Source organism: Staurois parvus, unplaced genomic scaffold, assembly GCF_062004578.1.
Source record: "Staurois parvus isolate SC_StPar_1 unplaced genomic scaffold, SC_StPar_1.0 ptg000116l, whole genome shotgun sequence".
In the NCBI taxonomy this organism is placed as follows: domain Eukaryota; kingdom Metazoa; phylum Chordata; class Amphibia; order Anura; family Ranidae; genus Staurois; species Staurois parvus.
In genome coordinates this window covers 2,494,400-2,517,177 of record NW_028317912.1, presented here as the reverse complement: position 1 = coordinate 2,517,177, position 22,778 = coordinate 2,494,400, and the positions used below count along the sequence as shown (strand labels likewise).

The window sequence follows — 22,778 nt, the reverse complement described above, 5'->3', positions numbered from 1 at the left end:
GGACTGTCCCCTTAAAAGATCGATAGCAGATAGGAAACTAGAACAGTCATTTTGGACACATGAGCAGCTTTCAGTGTCATTATTCACTGAGAAGGGAATCTAAATGTGACGTAAACAGCTGAGAATTTTCTGATTCAGTTTTTATTTTCCTTTAAAGAATTTCCTTTCAGTGCTGCAACTTGTACTCCGCCTCTTAGAAGGCGGAGGGGAGAACTGGAATCCAATGTGTACTGAGCTATATATGACAATGTAGCCTTGTCTACAGGTCCATGTGTCAGTGGTCAGTGCAGCAAGATGCTCCCACACAGCTCAGTGCGCAATGTATTGCTGCTTGTGGTTACCTGTCTTAGCTACGGAGTGTTGTGTTCAAAGGAAACTCATATTGACTGTAAGTATCACATTGCTGTCTTTATCATTCCTGATGAAAGTGTAAAGAAAAGAACTCTTTTTTTTTTTTTTGCTTTGTTTGAGTTTTCTAGGAATCACATTGTAAGGAACATGTGAAAAGAGCAGTGACTCCCAGCAATCAGCCAGGAATCACCAGTCATGGTTCTGCTTGCTCTATACTGATAGGTGATATTTTGATACAGATTCATGAAAAAAACTGCTTTTTCTTTTGCACAAAGCATTAGAATTTTGTTAGAAATTTTTTATTTCACTTATTTTATCAAACTTTTGCTTGATATTCTAAAATTTTGTGAGGTCAATTTTTTTTTCTTTTGCGTAAAGCATTAGAATATTGTTAGAAACTTTTTATTTTACTTATTTTATCGAACTTTTGTTTGATTTTCTAAAATTTTGTGAGGTCAAATCAACGTTTGTTTTCTACTATAGCAATGATAAAATGTGAAAGAACAGGGTGGATGATTTTTCTTAAAGCTGAGTTCCAGTCATTTTTGTGTTTATTAAAAGTCAGCAGCTGCTAAAACTGTATGTGCTGAGTTTTAATAAACACATACTCACCTGTTCCAGGGTCCAGTGATGTGCTCACCCGCTCAGCTGTGGGCACCAGGCTGTGACAGCTTAAGGCTTCACAGCCGGGTGCCCATTGCGCATGCTGGAGTTGTGCTGCACATTCTGATTGGTCTGGTGGTCTTCTGGGACCTGTGAAGTGTTTTGCAGGAAGGAGGAGGGCAGAAATTCCGGCACACTTCACCGCGGCAAAATGAGCTGGAAGTGGGAGCGGGTACCTGTCAAAACCAGGTATCCACTCCCCCCCAAAAAGTGCCAAATATGGCAGCGGAGGAGGTAAACAAGCAGAGCTTCCACTTTTGGGTAGAACTCCACTTTAACCACTTGCCCTCCAGAGAATTTACCCCCCTATCTGACCAGGCTATTTTTTGCATTACAGCACTGTGTTACTTTAACTGACAATTGCGCGGTCATGCAACACTGCACATAAATGAAATGTATGTCCTATTTTCCCACAAATAGAGCTTTTTTTGGGTGTTATTTGATTGCCTGTGCATTTTTTATTTGTTGTGCTATAAAAAAAAGTCAGAATTTTTTTTTTACTTTTTGCTATTAAACATGTCCAGTAAAAATATTTAACAAATCAAATTTTGTTCTAAATTTAGGCCAAAATGTATTCTGCTACATGTCTTTGCTAAAAAAAAACCCAATACGTGTAAATTAATTGGTTTACGTGAAAGTTATAGCGTTTACAAATGGCGGTATATATACTGGGCTTTTTTTTTTTACTAGTAATGGCGGCGATTAGCGACTTATAGCAGGACTGTGGGACTGCGGTGGGCATTCTGACACTGGGGGGCAACTGACTTGGTGTCACTGGCATCCCCAGTGACACCAATACAGTGATCAGTGCTAATATAAAGCACTGTCACTGTACTAATGGCACTCGGTATGAAGGGGTTAACATGTGGGGCGATCAAAGGGTTAACTGTGTGCCGTTTTACATCATGTTCTGTGTTAGTGCTTCACTCTAAGCACACTACTTTGCACGTATATATACGTGAAATCACATATATATACGTGATTTTGCGCACAGCTGCCGCCTGGTAGCGGTTACACAAACTTCTTTCAGTGTATGTGGTTTTCATTTGGGAAATGACATTCATTCCAAATTCAAATGTTAAAGCAGTAGTAAACACCACTTGGTCACTTGTACCTTCAGGTAACATTATTATTACACCTTACCAGAATTCACAATTTCTGCAGCCAATTGTGAACCTGTCAGGTTTTACTGCTGTCTGTGCCCTCGTTTGTCATATTTATTGTCACCATTGAAAGTGAAAGAAAATCCCCAAATTTTGGGTTGTTCCCAGAACAGTAATAGAGGGGAAATATTTTAAAGGGGATGCCATTTCTGGTGGCAACCAGAGGTCCCTCAATTTGGAGACATTTCCTTTCATTCCTGTTTTGGGTATGAGACAGGAAGTGAAGGGGGAGCTCTCCAATTGAACACCGGCCATTTATTAGGTACACCTTGCTAGTACTGGTTTGGACCCCCTTTTGCCTTCAGAACTGCAATAACCCCTTCACGCCGGCTTCCCGGCCCTTTAAGAGTTTCAGAAGCCGGGAGGCGGGGCAGGGTTTAGAGTCATGTCACTCACATGATCGGGAAAGGTCCCGATCGAAAGAGGAGATTGGGACCTTTCCGTGAGTACCGGACATGTGTGCAGGGAGCGCGCAGGGCGCGCTCTCAGCACAAATGTTCTTTTTTAATGGAATGCGAATATGCCACGCTCGGCGTCTAGGTCCAGACGCCGGGAAGCCGCACATTTGCGTTCGGCCGGCGTTTAGAGGTTAATTCTTCGTGGCATAGATTCAACAAGGTGTTGGAAACATTCCTCAGAGATGTTGGTGGATAGTGACATGATAACATCACACAGTTGCTGCAGATCTGTTGGCTGCACATCCATGAATCTTTGATACAAGGCAGGATGGATCCATGTTTTCATGTTGTTTACGCCAAATTCTGACGCCACCATCTGAATGTCGCAGCTGAAATTGAGACTCATTAGATCAGGCAACATATTTCCAATCTTCTATTGTCCAATTTTGTTGAGCCTGTGTGAACTGTAGCCTCCATTTCCTATTCTTAGCTGACAGGAGTGGCACCCGGCGGGTTCTTCTGCTGCTGTAACCCATCTGCTTCAAGGTTCGACGTATTAAGCATTCAGTGATGGTATTGTGCATACCTTGTTTGTAACAAGTGGTTATTTGAGTTACTGTTGCCTTTCTATCATCTCGAACCAGTCTCACTATTCTCCTCTGACTTCTGGCATCAACAAAGCATTTTCGTCCACACAACTGCCACTGACTGGATACTTTCTCTTTTTTGGACCATTCTCTGTAAACCCTAGAGGAGATTGTGCGTGAAAATCCGAGTAGAGCAGCAGTTTTTGAAATACTCAGACCAGCCCCTCTGGCACCAACAACCATGCCACATTTAAAGTCAATTAAATCCCCTTTCTTCCCCATTTTTATTCTCGGTTTGAGTCTTCACCATGTTTAGATGCCTAAATACATTGAGTTACCGCCATGTGTTCGGCTGATTAGCAATTTGTGTTACCAAGCAATTGAACAGGTGTACGTAATAAAGTGGCCGGTGAGTGTATAACCCTACTTTACCCTATCCAAAAAAAAAATGTTTTGCCTACAGTTCTCTTTTAATAACTTAGAGCCCCAGAAATTTCCAATAAAAAATTCCACCTGCTGGGAACATTAGTGCAATCTACAATTGCAATTAACCTCAGTGGAAAACTGTATTTTTGTGATCAGTCTTTAGCCCACCAAAGATATAAGTGAAATTCCATTTGTTGAGAAAAACATTCCCCTCAAAGTGAACAATATCCATGCAAGAATTTCAGAAAACGTTTATATATAGTTTTTTGTTTCACCATGCTGTTTAGTACACTGATGTCAGAATGAAAAGATATACCTGTAACATTTGATGCTGGTTAAAAGCCCTTTTCACATGGGCATCATCAATACAGTCTACTAAGATTTGTAATTTTTTTTTATGTAATGCTAAAAAATTTCATGAGGCAAATGGTGGAACCCCCAACTGGAAATAATGTTCTGATGGCCCTACTAATTGCAAACACAGAGCTGAGTGCAGATGTGGTTGTAAAGGATATGTTGGGTAATAATATTCACAAGATAATTACACTTATCATAAATTATAGGAAAAGGAGACATGGTGGTAGGACAAGAGCCTTCAATTTTAAAAGAGCAAACTTTATTAAGCTGTGCTCCCTACTACAGGTTACTAAATGGGATCAAACTCCTGCAAACAAGAACACCAATGAAAGGTGCTTTAAAGACTTATTAAACAAGGGCATTAGTCAGTGCATTCCTAACAAACACACGCATGCATTGGTTGAACTGAATAAACTAGTGTCCTTTTTCAGTCTTACTATGTAACTATGGGGTTTATTTACTAAAGGCAACTATACTGTGCACTTTGCAAAGTGCAATTGCAGTCCACAAGAACAGTTGCTCCAGAGCTTAGTAAATGAGCAGAAGTTCTGCTGACTTCCATCATCCAATCACATGCAAGCAAAAATGCTGTTTTTTTAATTTTCCTTGCACGTGATTGGGTGTTTTTGCTAACTTAATCTGTACCTCATTTACTAAGCTCTGGAGCAACTGCACTTGCAGCATGCAACTGCACTGTGCAAAGTGCAAGGTCTATTTGTCTTTAGTAAATCAACCCCTATGTGTTTTGCTAGGACAAAAAAAAAACTGAATACTGATTCAGATTACATCAGTGTTCATATCCATCTTCCAGTCATTTCACATCCATTTTTTAGGCTCCTTGCCCCTAAAGCTGTCCAGCTGCAATGTGTCCCTCCCAGCATTTTATTGTGCATGGCAGGGTCAGGTGCAGCATCTTCCTCTCTATCTCTGCTGCAGGCAGCCTGTCATAGTCTACAGCAGGCTTCAGCTGGTTGGGGTTGATGGCTGTGCAAAGTAGTACTGTGTGGGCATTCTGACACTAACTGAAGCTGAGTAACTGCCACTGACATCCCCAGTGACACTAATACAGTGATCAGTGCTAATAAAAAGCACTGACAGTGTACTAATGACCCTGGGCAGGAAGGGGTTAACATCTGGGGCAATCAAAGGGTTAACGGTGTGCTGTTTTACTATGTGCTGTGTTTTAATGTGTAAGCATGCTGCTTTGTTTTGCTGTGCTATGCAGAGCAAAACAAAGCAGCATGCTGGAGCTGACGGGGAGAGATCTGTATTGTTTACATACAGTCCTCTCCTGTCAGTGTTCTTTTGGCGATCGCTGGGTGCCGGCGGGGAATCTCCAATGGCGGCGCGGGTAGGGCGGCGCGCGTGCACGCCCCCTACCTGGAAATGTTAAATCACATATATATGTGATTTTGTGCAGCCCTGCCACCCTGTACCAGCATTGACAAAGCAGCATGCTGGAGCTAACAGGGGAGAGATCTGTATTGTTTACATACAGACCTCTCCCCTGTCAGTGTTCTTTCAGCGATCGCTGGGTGCCGGCGGGGAATCTCCAGCTGGGAACTGGTGATCGACAGCATGGCCGTCAATCACACACACACACACACACATATATATATATATATATATATATATATATATGTGTGATTTTGCGCAGCCCTGTCGCCATTTAGCAGTATTTGTGCTAAAGGGCGGCACGGAAGCGGTTAATAACAAACATGTCATACTTATCAGCTTTGTGCAATGGCTTTGCACAAAGCAGCTCCAATCCTCCTCTTTTGGCCAGTGCTCCTCCCCACTTACAAGTGCCCCCATAGCAAGCCACTTTAGAGAGCTGTTGATGTTGGGTACCATTGCTGGATTGAGATTGGGCTCAGGTAACTATGGGGGGTGAACTGAACACAGAAGGTTTTTAACCTTAATGCAGAGAATGCAGTAGGGCAAAAACCTTCTACCTTTGGAACCAGTTTAAGAAGTATAAAGTGGTGCATCATTGGGTAATATTGAGATCCTGCTTTTACTCTTTATATACCCTTACTAGCAACCTTGGTAATATAGTTTTACGTTATGTCCACTTTAAAAGTTTTTTTTAAACTTCTAAAAAGCTCACATTTATAATCTGAATTATATTTATTGTATTATGTGACTGTTTTACAAAGATTTATAACAGAGTGTTTCTATACTTAGTGTGTGCAGTGTTTGTTGGGATGGTAAATAAGGAAGCTCAGCACAAGCTCTGCATTCACTGACTGCTACTACACTGTAAATCTGGATGCCAATCCAACTGTATGTAGTCTATCTGCCTATGTGAGCTGGTGTTGAAAGCATAAAGGTATATCAGCTTTCTGAAAAACTGCAGAAAAAAAACCCATATTTTCCGCCTTCTGGCTGAAAGTTTTAAATATAAAATATTCAATATCAATATTTTCATGTTTACTTGCTATCTTTTAGCCCAACTCCTGAAGATAATACATAAATATAGAAAATACATGGGACTGTAGGCAGTATTCTTTATTCTATACAATAAAAGACCACAACTCTTATTGTTTGGTGCTAACTTGGCCGCGGCCATTTTATTTTTGGTTTAAATATCATTCTTTATAAAGCTCTTCATTTTTACATATTAGCTTACTAATAATTGGAAAACATTTTCACTTAAATTAAGCTTACTCAAATCCCCAGCTTAGTGACTACGACTCAAGCTGTACTTATTAACACAACACTTATCAACCCTACTCATTAACCATACAGCTTTTTGCAATTTACATACTTACTTATTCTACCATCATTTAATATGATACTTATGAATAATATTGGCCTCAACAAAAATGGGCGGGTGGGGGGGAGCACCACAGAGATGCTTCCCAGGTTTCTGTTTTTTCCGTTAACAGACCCCCCTTTTATAGCCCTCTCCTCTCTAATTCTTCTCTCTATTGGTCACTTTTTCTTCCAGGAATGTCCAGGGGTAGTAGGGGGCTAAAAACTCCCAATTTATAGAATCTTCCCCATTATATAATATACCCTGGGGGGGCTTAAAATTGTCCAGGTGTAGAGGGGGACTAAAACCTCCTATTTTTATAAGTTTCCTCATTATATTAGTATACTATGGGGGACTTGAAACTTTAGCAGTTTTTTCTCCTCCTCACACCACTGGGGGGGACTACTAACCTTCTAGAATGTTCCCCCACTGTATCTATACAGTAGGGGGACTTGAATCCTTATTTCCCCTGCCACAGTCCCATAAAAAAGGGGGGCCCCTATTAATTCCCCCTTTTCTTTTCCTATGGAAAACATATTACACATTTGCCTTAGGCAGCCAAAATATTGTACAAGCAGGTGCATTTAGCATAACCATCATGTCAACTCAAAAGGAAAGAAAACATGTACTGTACATCCTCCAACATGTTCCATAGATATATTTCTATTAATATTTGCTTTTGTATTTCAGATCGCCGACCCATCACAGTCCAAATTACTTGCTGTACTGCAGTGTCCAGGGCAAATATCAAATTTCCAATAGTAAGCTACAAGATCCAGCAGGTAGCTAATCGCTGCGTTTATGCCGTCATGTGAGTATTAAATAGTGTATGTTTCTTTTACTGGACTGGCAGGGACAGAATATAAGCTGCAAATGGGCTTATGTATGAAAAATGTGCTGACAAGAAAATTTGTGGCTGCTTGCAATCACCAGTCACATCCCAACTATGATTTCAGCAATGCAGAGTTTATAATGATAGTAATTTGGTTGGTTGCTAAAAGCAATAAAATATTCTGATCATACAAGTCCCTAGGAAGGCCTGCCTTCTACATGCTACATGAACACTTTTAAGGGGGATTTCCAGTTTAACCCCTTTTACAAACACCCAACACAAGTGTGGTGGCAAAAGGGTGGCCACACATATTCATCATTAGGTGGCTGATGTTCATGTGCACTGTGCATGTTCATTGCGTGTTCCCAGCACAAGGACCAAGCTGTTGAGGATAGCTCTCAGGCTGGGCTAAAGAAATTGGTGGCCAGCAGGATCTTTCCCAACCCCTCGGGCATTCCAAATGGTTTAAAGGGAAGTCAGGGTAGACGCGAAGGGGTTAAATAAAAATTCCCCATCTGCTTCTGAGCATTTCTAATTTTCAGTTTCACCTTATATCACACATTCTGTCATAGTGGGAATCTGTTAATGTTACAGTTTGTTAATGTATCACACATTGTCTGCTCTGACATACTGGTATCCTCTTCTTAATGTTTGAACTTCAGTTTGTTAGCCCTGTTTCACATATATGCGCCCGTGCGGGTCACGTTTTGCACGGGCACCAGAGCCCATTCATTTGAATGGACTCCCATGCCCTGTGATACGCAGAGAAGTCCTGCACTTCTTCTGAAAACGCAGCATGGGAACCGAAGTTCACAGTACGGTTGCGTTTTCCAGTGCAGGTGGCATGCCATTAGAACTAATGGCACCCGCCCGCGGGTCCGCATTCTTCTGTGCGGGTGGTGAGGCTGCACTGATTTTCGTGCGGATCCGCAGCGGCACTACCCGCACTGATGTGAACCTAGCCTCAAACAATGTAAGTAATTGGAAACAAGGCTTGCAAATTAAGATTTCCACTTATGGAAAATTCTTTAATAACAAAATGTCTGTTTTGTTGATGTCAAATGATCTGAGGCTGGTACAGGATCACAGGGGAAACCGTGATATCAGGTATTGATTAAACATTCTGAGCTCAGATGCATACATCAAAGCTACATTGGCTATTTGGCAGCTGTGGCATAACCAGAGGGACTTGTGTGTCTAAAGGTATTTTGGGGCCTAGTGTAAAGTGTATCTGGGCTGGTAACCTCAATCGGTCCTATTTTGTGACAAAAGCCTACCAGTCTGTAAATATTCTGCACTTGGGCCCTGCAGGACTTGAGTAGCAAGTTCACCACCTAAAGCTATATTCCGGGCAAACTAACTGTCATACTTTGCTTAGTTAGCATTAAAAGAGCCGCAATACAGTAATAAGTCATCCCTCTGCTCACTCTGCTCTCTCCTGCTATCAGCAAGTTCACTTACAGGACACATGAATGCAGCATAGACTGATTGGCTCTTAGTGCTGCTTCTCCCTCTCCTAGTGCTGCTTTTCTTTGGATTACATAAACTGAGATCAAGAGAGAAAACACATTTCATTATTTTCATAGTATTACTTGGCTGCATTAAACTGTGTTTCTATGGAGATCAGCTTTAAGGGCATAAGTGGAAATGTATACATTTCTACCATCTGCTGCAAATTAAAAAGACTTAAATATATACAATGTTTTGCTCCATACATATTTGACCAAGTAAGGAGTAAATATTATGGGAGTTGTATGCACATTTTTCTAACTCAGTAATCCAGCATTGACTTGAATCTACCAAAATTATCAATTTTTATATACCGTCATTCCTTTAGATTCCGCACAGAGGCCAATGGATCCTTCTGTGCTGACCCCAAAGCCACATGGGTGCAGAAAAAAGTAAAGGAGCTGAGTGGAGGGACTGTCCAACTACCGAAGAGTGGTAAGGGTAACAAAGGAGGTAAAGGAGGAAAACGTGGAAAGAAGTCGAACAAAAAGAACAAAAAGAAAATAAAAAATAAGAACCCAAAGCTGGTAAGTAGTAAAATGAAATGCATTCTTAGCCTCATTTTAGAGATCAGTGAATTATAACCAGGGGTTCAGAGGCCTTTCAATACAGTACATACCTTCCACTGAACCTAAAGCGCCTACCGCTTCAAAATGCTTTTTTAATGTGTTTTTTTATGCTTCTGTGATGCTTCAATGATGCTTTTTGAAGCTTTAATGAACCTTGGCAAATGCTTTATGTGTGTGTGTGTTGAATTTCAATTTGTTTTAAAGGGGCCCAGTAGAACCCCAGCTTAATAGTACCCCCACTCAGCAGACCCACAGCTCATTAGCACTCCAGTTCAGCAGATGCTCATCTTATTAGTACCCTTGTTCAGCAGATTCCCTGCTCAGTAGTACCCCAGCTCTGCTGATCCTCCAAACTCAGTAGTACCCCCAGCTCTGATGATGCCCCAAGTCACTAGTACCCCCAGGTTTGCTGATCCCCCGCTTAATAGTAACCCCCAGCTCTGCTGATCCTCCAAACTCAGTAGTACCCCCAAATCTGCTGATCCCACACTCACCTGTAACCCCCAGCTCTGCTGATCCTCTGGTTTGCTGATCCTCCTTTCTCTTTATTGCTCCTTTGCTTGCACCACCTGTGACATTGCTAGTTTCTCCTGCTGTGGACCCCCAGCTCTGCTGATCCTCTGCAGCTCAGTCCTCTCTCTTCAGTCTTCCACTATAATGTTCCCATGTAAGTTGGAGAGATGGACCTTGCTGGAGTTTGGCTTTAAAAGTTATTTCCCACTGGCATCAAGACTTTAGGAGTCACTGACTTGGAACAAGTATGTATTTAAAAAAAAAGAAAATGAATCAGAGGGGACAACATAAGGTCTCATGTACATGGGACACTTCTGAATGATGGAAACTGACTTCTGGAAAACATAGATTAAAAAACATCTGTTTAACCGCGTTTGCATACCTCGTTTATGCGCGTTTATGAGTGTTTGCGTTTAGAAGCGCTTTTTTTAAGATAACCTCAGGAGACCTTTCAAAATGCCAAGAAAGCACTGATAAACAGTAACAAATTAACTATTTTGCGAGAAATAGAGAGAGCAGAAGCAGAGAGAGCAGTATTTGTTGAGATTAGCTGTTTTTTTTCGTGTGGTGTTTGGATGTGTTCCAGTATCATTTCTGTGCAGAAATGATTGCAGCAGTGTCTAACATATTTTTTTTCATGCAAAACCTCAAAGTATGGTGTACCAGGTCCATTTGAGTACCGAGAAAACACTTTGCATGCATTTTTCATGATGAAAAAAGGCTTTGGACATCACCTGGAAATGGAAGAGTTAAAAAAAAATTAAAATGAAAACGCCTATAAACACGGTTAGCCGCGTTTACACGTGTTTGCAAGTGTTTTGCGTTTGAAACGCTGATAAAATCTACTGCTGAACGCAAGTTTTCTACTTGCAAAAAATTACTGTAAACTCAGCTGCCTGTAAACGACTGTAAACGATGATGTGTACATGGACACATAGGAAAACATTAGGGTGAGTTCAGGAGTTGCTGAAAAAAATGCTGAATAGCTCCTAAACGTGAGTTTATCAGCTGCAGTGTACATGAGCCCTAACAACCAAGCAAACAGCATTTTCAGAATGAAAAGTCAGGTAGGGCAATACCCAGTGGAAAGGTTTCCTGTAACACAAAAGCTGTAGCTTGCTGCATTACGTATGATGTGGGGTTCTCTGTCTCACACATGACCAACAGCAGATGAAGGTAAAGTGACAAAGCTATTTTGCCACATTATTTTTGCTATTGCTGTTTTTTTCCCCAAATTCTGGTGCATTAGTAGGAAACTATGGCATATTCATAAGCAGTGTCATTATCAGTCTTTATGGAAATTTCACAATTTAATATATATCACTGTTTAATAATATCATGCCTGAGTTTGAAACAGGAGCGGACTGACCATTTGGAAACTCGGGCACTGCCTGAGGGCCCGGGGTCAGTAGGGGGCCCCATGAGATGCCCCTGGTACCTTTTTCATAGGCTTTTTTGAGTTTGGGCAAGGAAACAGGGGCCCCATGATCCCCTATTGCCCGGGGGCCTCATGAGTTGTCAGTCCGCCCCTGGTTTGAAATGTAGATTCATAGAAAGCTGCAGCAATCTGTATGTTAAACAGTGTGATTGTCATATTTTCTAGACAACTGCTGGGGTCAAATCAATTAGCACATTTTGTGCGTATCATAAACTGATATACTTGCATTGAGAGAAGACCCTGACATGTCTCTAACTGAATCAAAAGGCCAGTTCCCTGCAAGAGAACGGGTAGCATTCTCCCCTAACCGGCAGAGTGTCTTCTACCTCTCATCCCTTCCAGTGCTACGGTTACCATCAGTTTCTTCCCCTGAGCTGCACTGGTACAGTTCAACAAGCTTCATCATTATTAAGTCCTGTAATGACATAGCCCAAAACATGGAAAGGGACACTGCAAGGGGCAGAGGAGGCTGCAGTGCTAAAACTGACCTGAAGTAGGAGACAATGGCCACCAGAGAGGTGAGCATATATTCTTCATTTTTTTATTTTGGGTAACTGGCTTTTTGATTAGTTGAGATATTAAACAGGTCCTTTCAAAGCATAATCATTGTACAGTTACTGTATATTAAAGCTTAACTCCAGGAATTATCATTTTTGTATATTTATATTGTTCTATCTTGGCACACAAAAGGCACACACTGGGGAAGCTAAAAAATCACTGTAGTAGTCATCGCTACTACTATGATAGCCGCAGACTCCTGGGCCCTGCTGTGTTCTATGAAAGTCACTTCCCTTCTGCCAGCTGACCACTGGGGATCATTCACTTGTCACGGCCCATATTCATAGAATGCCTTGTATTTTCTTCAATGAATATAATGCATTCTCTGATTTGACAAGGTGGGGAGGAGATGTTATGATCCCCCTTCATCCAAGCAGAAAACACCTTGTATTGTCAAAAAAATACCAGGCATTTTATGTATGGTGACTGTGCCAAGGGAGCAACTCCCTTGGGATTAGTGTGATGAAGGGAACCACTGACACATCCCAGAGCAGGACCTGAAAGACTGCAGCTATTGCTATAGTAGCACTAACTATGACAGTGAGTTTAACTTCCCCAAGAACCCATCAGGAATCCGATATGTATATTTACATTGTGCCAAGCAGGACCAGTGTAAGTATACAAAACAATTTTAAATCCTGGAGTTCAGCTTTAAGTAGGAAACAGTAAAGAACCCATTTATTATGTACTTACTTGAATTTACACCCAGCGCTTCTGTTTATTTTATCCATTTTCTTTAGATGATTAGAACTGATTTCTGTAAGGGATTATCTGCTACAGGTATCAATTACTTTGTACCATACTGCTAAATAAGCCTGCATGCCCTGTATTCAACAGATGATGTAATTTCTTGTGAAATCTTGTACAAAACTACAATAAATGGCTTTGCTGAGTGCAACTTGACTCTGGTGAGGCAGGGAGTGTTAGTTTGAGGAAAGAAAACTTGCAGTCATTTAAGTAAATTTTCATAAAGCAGGATTACATAACCTGGAAAGCCCCACAGTAGCCCCATATGGGGAAGTTCTTATGACAAGGCTTCAGCAGCGCTGCATTTCACTTATAAATGACATAATGATGTAATTACCTGTTTATACACTGAGAGAATTAGAACTGACTCTACAAGCTTTCATCTTCTATTCATCCACTCAAAGAATATTTGATAAATGTAAACAGCAAAAAGTGAAAGAATGATATTTAAAACTGGATAAATACATAGAGATAGAACTTGGAACTAGCTGCAGCTCTAATGTAACATACAATGGCTTTCAGAAAGGCTCAGATCTTTATCCTGGTGTGTTATAGACAGAGCTAACACACCAGGATAAAGATCCTTTAAAAAAAAATGCAGTTATTTTCAGCAGAGAAATGGGAAATGTGAAACTTACAGTCACATGGCTGAATAAAGATCCTTAACTTTGTGTTATATCTTTGAGGATTGAGCCTATTGCAATACATATCTACACGCCTCTGTGTTTTTTTACGCCTTTGTGTTGTGTATACTGCAACCAATAAAATATATTTTTTAAATTTCACCTGCCCTTATTGACTAGCTGTGTATGAATACAGGGCAGGCAGATTTTTTTATGTGTGACTTCATATGGGACATTATGAGGCATATAGTTTTGTATTGGTTTTGTGCAGAGTGGGGAAACTATAATGCTCTCTGTATCTCCACCAGTGGACTGGACAGGTAGGGGCTGATTTATTAAAAGCAAATAAGTTCTTCACTTTGCAACTGAATTTTACGCAGAGCTTAATGAATGTGATCAAAACTCACTTAGATAAGAATACTCCATCATGTGCAAAGAAAATAAAAAATTGTTTATGACAGACCATGAAAGGAAGACACACACTTAAATATTAGTACAAAATGGTCTATGTACCTATGGTGTGACCGTGGGTGTGCATTTTTGTGTGTCACATTTAGGGCACCTTATTAATTTTAATGGGCTGCCCTACATGCCAAAATGACATAGAAAAAAGTGGATTACCGTTTGAAAAAAATCAGGCAGCATGAGCGTGCACAATGGTTACTAAACGTTTTGGTGTGTGCAAACATACGCATTAGCAAGGTGCGTGGAGGTGATTTTAACAATGGCACCACTGCGCGTTTGCAAATGCAAAGCGCATTCCCACAATACACAAATGTGAACCTGGCCCCCTCTCTTAGGATTAACTCTTTACTTGAAATTTCCTTGTTAGCCTGGTCCTCACCTGGTTTAGAATATCGTGATAATACATGATTGTGATTGAATATTGTGATAAAACATAATACTACATGAGATTATCTTTCTTACTGATAATATCAATGTACAGTCAAGATTTGTACAGGGAAAAGCCGCCTACTGGCACATACTCAAAATCAGACCTAGAGAAATAAAGTTAATTGCAGGAGGAATACATAAAAAGTTGACCCACCCACACTCCTTCATTTAATGTGCCAAAATGGGGTTAGAGTGCATTAAGAATGCCACAGCAGCTTGGTGGGTTAGGAAGTTTTTTGGGGTCTGTGGAAGTGTGGGACAGTTACAAAATGGAGGCCCATGTAGTAGTATGGTGCTTACCCTTTTTCGTGTCAGTTCTACCAGGGGTTCAGTCAATTTGAAAGTCAGAAAGTGATTAGTTTGAAATTTGGGACTGTCCTCAAGCAGGTGGGATGTGGTGGGAACAAAAGTGGAACTTAGTCAAGGCTTTAGGCTAACAGACACCAAAGACCCCCTTCTGATAACCAACATTTATCATGTTGTGTACTGGGTACAGTTTAAAGCTGATGTTTAGGTATTATTATTATTACAGGTACTTATATAGCACCATCAATTTAAGCAGAACTTAACATATGTATTGTACATTCACATTAGTCTCTAACCCTCCAAGAGCGTACAATCTAAGGTCCCTAACTTAAATTCATACATACACATACTAGGGCCAATTTTAGATGGGAGCCAAAACCTACCAGCATGTCTTTGAAGTGTGAGAGGAAACCGGAGTACCCTGAGGAAACCCACACAGGCACAGGGAGAACATGCAAACTCCAGGCAGGTGGTGCCATGGTTGGGATTCCAAACGGCAACCCTAGTACTGCCATGCAGAAGTGTTAACCATTTAGCCAACGTGCAGGTATGGCAATTTTCAGCTTGGTAAGCATGTGCCATAGCTCTGTAATCCATGAGGAAATTGGAAATCTCTATAGTAGGAACTCCTGCTAGTAGCCAGTAGCTTATGGGTCCTGTACTCGACACAGATACTAGTCAGAGAACACTTTGCAGTTTCTCAATGAGTGGAAAACATTTGAAAGCGTGGTAATCCATTTAGGGAATGCAAAGTGTTTCCTGAAAGACGCCCATGCCAAGCAATCAGCAGGGCAGGCATTCTGCATGGGAGCCGAGAGATAGTGGAGATCATTGTAGTAGGGGATCCTACAGGTATGCAACATACATACTTACACTATATTGCCAAAAGTATTAGGACTCCCCTCTAAATCATTGGATTCAGGTGTTCCAATCACTTCTATGGCCACAGGTGTATGAGATCAAGTACCTTGGCATGCAGACTGCTTCTACAAACATTTGAGAAAGAATGGGTCGCTCAGTGAATTCCAGCATAGTACCATGATAGGATGCCACCTGTTTAATAAGTCCATCCATTAAATTTCCTTGCTATTAAATATTCCACAGTCAACTGTTAGTATATTATAACAAAGTTGAAGCAACTGGGAACAACAGAAACTAAGCCGTGAAGTGGTAGGCCACATAAAATGAGTTGGGCCAGTGCATGCTGAAGCACACAGTGTGCAGAAGTCACCAACTGTCTGCAGAGTCAACAGCTAAAGACCTCCAAACTTCATGTGGCCTTCAGATTAGCACAACAGCAGTGTGTAGAGAGCTTCATAGAATGGGTTTCCATGGCCAAGCAGCTGAATCCAAGCTGTACATCAAGTGCAATGCAGCACGTTGGATGCAGTGGTGTAAAGCACACCATCACTGGACTCTATAGCAGTGGAGACATGTTCTCTGGAGTGACGAATCATGCTTCTCTGTCTAGCAATATGATGGACATGTCTGAGTTTAGCGGTTGCCAGGAGAACGGTACTTGCCTGACTGCATTGTGCTAAGTGTAAAGTTTGGTGGAGGGGAATTTTGGTGTGGGGTTGTTTTTCAGGGGTTGGGATTGGGCTTGGCCCCTTAGTTCTAATGAAGGGAACTCTTAAAGCGTCAGCATACCAAGACATTTTGGACAATTTCAACTTTGTGGGAACAGTTTGGGGATGGCCCCTTCCTATTCCAACATGACTGCACATCAGTGCACAAAGCAAGGTCCATAAAGACATGGATGAGCGAGTTTGGGGGGAAAGGAACTTGACTGGCCTGCAGAGTCCTGACATTAACCCAACAGAACACGCTTGGGATGGATTAGAACGGAGACTGCAAGCCAGGCCTTCTCGTTCGATATCAGTGCCTGACCTCACTAATGCACTTCTGGAAGAATGGTCAAACATTCCCATAGACACATTCCTAAACCTTGTGGACAGCCTTCTCAGAAGAATTGAAGCAGTTATAGCTGCAAAGGGTGGGCCAATTCAATATTGAACCCCACAGACTAAGACTGGGATGCCATGAAAGTGTAAAGACAAGCGTCCCAGTACTTTTGGCAATATACTCTATATTGGTCCACACTGGACCAATGTATCTATGTAAAAATTGCTATATCTAAACATCAGCTTTAAATTAGTTATTGTATTTATGAAATTGTTAAGTTAAATTCCAGTTGAATCCTCTTTTTTATTACTGTAATACAGACAGGCTGCACAAATGCTACATTTGCTCCTCTTTTAGGCTTATGCTTTTCTAAGTGCTACAGAACAGACTAAAATACAAGTCCAATGTCAGCTGTAGCACATGGTAGTCTAGGTCTCCAATGATCTGACATGCCTCCCTTCACACTGTTTCAATCAAAAATGTTGCTCAGTGAGTTAGGACATGGCTGATTGAAGAAGTGTACAGGGATATGCTTTGGCTTTAAATAAAACCCATATTTTTTGTCCCTGTATTTATTTGGGTCAATATGGAGGCAAGTTAACAAATCTGTCAGTTATGGTAAATCCAAACTTGTTCTTATGGTTAGAGGTGCTTGCAAAGTGACGCATCAATCATACCCAAAGTATTACCACATGATAATGACCTTCAACTTCTTGGAAAACAAGTATAGAAACAAATGTCTGTAGAATATCACACTTAACTTCACACCTTTTTTTTCTTCCAGCCTGTGACATCCCCCTGGTTTCCATCCACAGCTGCAGCCACTGTTCAAACAATCTCTTAAGTGAATGACATGCAAGCAATTTCTGCACTAGGCCACAGCTGGACTGCCCCCTACAGACTGTTCTCAAACAATGCATCTGCTTCCAGGAGACATTTCTGTATTTATGTGTTTTTTTTATAAGCTAGTTTTTATAGATTTTATGTATTTATTTGCTAACTGCATTTTGTAAGTGCAAAAGTTTGCATATTAAGCTGTAGTTTTAGTAATATATCAGTATTGATAAAACATATATTGGATGAATGATTCACAATGCAAGCATTTCTTTCTGGATTCAAAGGCAATTTTTTTTTTTCCGTTCTGGATACATGTGGGAAAATTATTTAGATCCTCTATTGCTAGTTTTTTTAGCAATTATGAATATGAAAGCTAAATCCAAAATTTAGAGCTGTCATCAGAACAGGAATAGAAGAGAATTACTCAAATGAGAGAACTATCTAATAAAAGGGCTTTCCTCATTTTGGGAAGTTTTAATTGTACTACATGTTTAGTCTCTAAAACAAGAAGTGCATAAAAATCTCCCAAAAAAAGGCAATGAAAAAAAAAGAGACTTGATAGTGAATTTACCATTTCCTAAACTACCCAAAACAAAAAAGATTGCTTTATATAAAATGTAAATAAAATTGTTCAGTCCTCTGCTACCACCCCAACATGGTTCCCATCTTTCTCTATAGTAATTCTCAAAATTAGGCTATTGGTACCCACATTTTTTCAATAAGAATAACGATAATTATAGATCTGATTGTTTTCACTGAAATGGCAAAACTCACCAGTATCTACAGTGACTTTGTCCCCAATTTTGTCAACAATTCCATATAGCACATGCACAGTGAGAATAATTCTTCCATTTTTTTCTACAAGCACTTTTGATGCTTGGCAAGTGCCATTATTTTATATCTAGGGTTAAAGCTTACAGGGCATGTTTGTTAAAAAAGATTCTCAAATCGATCACAACTTCTGCAGAACACATCGTGTATGAAGGACTTATTCCAAGACAAAATGTTTAGCCAACCTGTTTGTTTACCCAGCCTCCATGTAGAGCAGAGTTTACCCACATCGGTTTTAACCACTTTCCCTTCACCCTATAGCAGTTTTACTGCTACAGGATGGCTCTCCTGTCCAAAATCATATATATATATATATATATATATATATATATATACATACACACACAGACATGTCATTTTACACTTCGGCCTCACGAGGGTGAGTGCGTGCTTCTGTGAGTCCCAGTAATTGGATCTTCAGCGGCACCTGAAGATCCTCCGGCGGGTAGGAAGAACACAGCTGGGACTACATAGGTACAGCTGTGTTGTGACAGGGGAAAGTCATGGATAATGTGTCCTTGCAGAGCTGGGAACACGATCTATCACTTCCCCTTGTGCCAGCACCATCTAGTGTACAACAAGCACATAGCTAGGCACACACTTAACCCTTTGATCACCCTAGATGGTAACCCCTTCCCAACCAGTGGCATTAGTACAGTGATCAGTACATATTTTTAGCACTGATCACTGTCTTAGTTTCACTTGTTCCCAAAAAGTGTCAGTTAGTGTAAAAATGTCCGCTGCAATTTCACAGTCCCACTATAATTCACTAGAATAAAAAAAAAAATTCCAGCATATGTCCCATAGTTTGTAGACGCTAAAACATTTGCGAAAACTAATCAATATACGCTTATTCAGGTTTTTTTTTTACTGAACATATGTAGCAGAATACATTTTTGCCTAAATGTAAGAAGAAATTTGAATTTAAAATGTTTTTTATTGGATATGTTTTATTATTGTTAATAATGCAAAAAGTAAAAACAGCAGAGGTGAGCAAATACCATCAAAAGAAAGCTGCATTAGTGGAAAAAAAGGACATAAATTTCATTTTGGCACAGTGTTGCATGAACACGCAATTGTCAATTAAATTAACACAGCGCCGTATGGCAAAAAATGGCTTGGTCAGGACAGAGGGTAAATCTTCTGGAGGATAAGTGGTTAATTGTGGTTTGATGTCTTCTTGCATGTCGAGTTTTATTTTGTCTACGAGCTTTACCAAACATTTTGTAATGCACTTTCAGTTTTATTTTTCTCTCATTGACAGTGTTGGTTCTGTTCATGCAATAAACTTTTTTGTTTAAAAATTGTATCTGTTCTGTGAGCATACCTGAATACAGTAAAGCCTTATCTATAGAAGAAAATAAATTGCAAACAGAAGCTGTTTTGCAGCTTCCTGCTTCTCGTGTTTTTGATCTAGCATGCTGACCTTTTCTGAAGCTGGAAAACGCAGGATTGAAAAATAGAAAAAAAAAAGAAAAAATTTAAATCCAAAAAATAGAAATCCAGAAAAAAGCAGTTTTAATCTAAAAAAAAAAATCAATGTGGAAATTAGAAAAAGAAAAGGCCCATATTACAGGTATACAATTTCTATGGTGCTGTAGCAATGCCGAGAACTTTTTTTTCTAATTTCATCTCTTTACCAATTCTGCATATTTCAAATGTTAATAAATATCAGATTCATGTTCATAAAGATATAGTTATACTGCCACCTTCAGGTGTCTGGACACTAGCAAAAAAAAAAAAAACAGGAAATCCCCGTCCTGACAAAACCACTCTCGATTAGGCAATGCTCCAGTTTTTGCAGCAAACTATGAACTACAAGGTATAGGTCCAGGATCTCTGTGTCCTGTGATTTACTGCAACAAACAGATTTTACAGGCAAAAATCTGATTTTTCTTTTTGCACATCCCAGGACACAAAGCATCTCTTCAAATTCATGATGATAGGAATGTCCTACAGGAAATGAGGGGAGGGCAATGTGGCAACCAGTCACTCAACCCACAAACCCAAAAAGGTAAGAACATCACTCAGCAGCCTGCAAAATTCACCAGCCAGAGGAAGCATTCTCAGTGGCACAACATCCACTTGGTAAAAGTATGAACTGAAGACCAGGTAGAAGCTGAATACACTTGAGCTACCAAGGCCTGAAGATGAATAGCTCAGGAGGCACCAACACTCCTATCAGAATGGACCCTCACCAGAAAAAACCCCACCTTCTAAGCCATAAGCTTGAGAAATACATTGCTGTATCCAATGAGAAATGATAGATTTGAAAGCTGTGTGACCCTTCCCTGATCCTTCAGTAAGCACAAAGAGCAGTTGACTTCAGGTACCATCTAATAGAAACCAAATCCAAAAGGTGTGAAGGGCCTTGAACCCCGTCATCTGAGGGTTGGGGCACGAGGATGGCAACACAATGTCCTGGTTGAGATGGAACCAAAATGGATGGATGAGGCCATAAAACTACCTTGGCATGGTGGAGTACCAGGAACAGCTTCTTACATGAAAGAGCAACCAATTCTGAAACTCTGAGAGCTGAAGTAATGGCATCCAGAAAAAACTCTTTTGAAACAGAAGGAACAACAGTACATCTCAGACGGATTCAAATGGAGAATTCTGCAATAGGGAAAGTACCAAGTGGAGGTTCCATTGTGTCAACAGAGTCTTAAAGCAGAGCTCCACCCAAAAGGGGAAGTACTGCCTTAAAGACTGGTCCCCTGCTCCTCATTAAGGATTGGCACCCTTGGGGAGTGAGTACCTGAAATTGACTGGTACCCATTCCCACTTCCGCTTTCTGCTGCGATTGCCTATGTGATCAGAAGTGGAAGTTGTCTTCCACCCTCCCTCCCTGTAGTCTTCTGGGACACGTGACAGGTCCCAGAAGACTATGGGACCATTCAGAAAGCAGAGCGCTACTCACGCAGTGGGCACTTGGCTGTGAAGCCGCAAGCTGGCACAGTCAGGTGCCCACATTGAAGATGACGGAGCTGGGAACACCGGACGGCTGGTGAAACGGATTGCGGGGAAGACATTGCGGGATTGAAGGACAGGTGAGTGACTGTTTTTTAAAAGTCAGCAGATACAATTTTTGTAGCTGCTGACTTATTTTTGTAGCGTGTGACTGGAACTCCGCTTTAACTGGTAGAACAATGTGCACAAAAGTCCACACCAAAGAGTGTGAGGCAATTGTTTTCTTGAAAAAAAAACAAAAAATGCCTAGGCCTATACTTGACCTTTACCACCCCTGATCTATTCCTGACTGGGGAAAGCCAGAATTTGGCCAACCACATACTTGTGAGGGTGAAACCCCTGAGTCTCACACCTGGAAAAATAAACATTCCAAGTCTGATTGTGACAAGCTTCCAGTGTGCAGTAAGCCATTTCAGTACCGGAGAGGAGCTTGTACAAATGTGCAAGACTAAGGGTAAGGCTAGAGGCTTTAGCTTTAACTCCAGCTTTAAAGGGTCACTGAACACTGAATATAAAAATCCCCATTTCCACTTACATTTGAAACTCACACAGAAGTCAGATACAAAATGATGATCCACTGAAAGTGTTCATTATCCAGCCTGAGAGGCAGAAATTCCATTTTGCTGTGCCCTGTACTTTTTAGAACCTGCAATTCACTCAGGACACACGTTCCACACTTGGCATCCTGCATGCATCTGTAGTCTATTTGCAGAGTGCGCTGGGAGATCTAAACCCTAGAGTAAACACGATCTCTCGAGCTATCATCCCCAAACCTTGTATTTGTGACTAAATGTAATTGGCAGCTTCAGCTACCAATAGCATGTATGGGACAAAACAGTAAACCAACTTGCAAGTATCCATTTAAATTTACACAATGATTTTTTGCAGCTTTCAGTACAAGTATGGAAATAAACAAAGTATACGTACATTCAGAACAGGGGGCAGTTTAACAGCTTTTTAGAAGCCACATGTTTAACCACTAGCCTACAGGGCACTTATATCCCCTTCCTGCCCAGGCCAATTTCCAGCTTTCAGCGCTGTCACACTTTGAATGACAATTGCGCGGTCAAACAACATTGTACCCATATGAAATTTTTATCATTTTTTTGTGACAGATAGAGCTTTATTTTGTTGGTATTTAATCACCTCTGGGTTTTTTATTTTTTCTTAAACAAACCAAAAACCACTGAAAATTTTGAAAAAAAAATGTTTTTTCTTAGTTTTTGTTATAAAATTTTGGAAATACGTGATTTTTCTCCTTCACTGATGTGCGCTAATGAGGCTGCACTGATGGGCACTGATAGGCTGCACTGATGGACACTGACAGGTGGCACTGATGGGCACTGATGAGGAGGCACTGGTAGGTGGCACTGATGGGCATTGACAGGCATCACTGATGGGCACTGAAAGGCAGCACTGATACATGGCACTGATAGGCAGCACTGATAGGCGGCACTGACTGGCACTAATAGGCGGCACTGACAGGCACTGATAGGCGGCACTGACTGGCACTGATAGGTAGCACTGACTGGCACTGATAGGC

General features: G+C 40.8%; 1 protein-coding gene across 1 annotated transcript; it reads left to right on the top strand.

The window, feature by feature from the left end:
- Nucleotides 1-243: 243 nt before the first annotated feature.
- On the top strand, nt 244-19,572 carry LOC149467283 (C-C motif chemokine 8-like). The gene is made up of 4 exons (XM_089671955.1): nt 244-388; nt 7,394-7,514; nt 9,373-9,571; nt 17,382-19,572. Exons 1-4 carry the CDS (start codon nt 295-297, stop codon nt 17,439-17,441), a joined length of 474 nt encoding a protein of 157 aa, XP_089528081.1. The 5' UTR covers nt 244-294; the 3' UTR covers nt 17,442-19,572.
- The last annotated feature ends 3,206 nt before the right edge of the window (nt 19,573-22,778 follow it).

Excerpts from the sequence above, each read along its gene's own strand:
- LOC149467283 (XM_089671955.1), top strand. The coding sequence starts at position 295 with ATGCTCCCACACAGCTCAGTGCGCAATGTATTGCTGCTTGTGGTTACC. Across the intron at positions 389-7,393 it reads AAAGGAAACTCATATTGACT|ATCGCCGACCCATCACAGTC; the intron begins GTAAGTATCACA and ends TTTGTATTTCAG. Across the intron at positions 7,515-9,372 it reads CGCTGCGTTTATGCCGTCAT|ATTCCGCACAGAGGCCAATG; the intron begins GTGAGTATTAAA and ends TCATTCCTTTAG.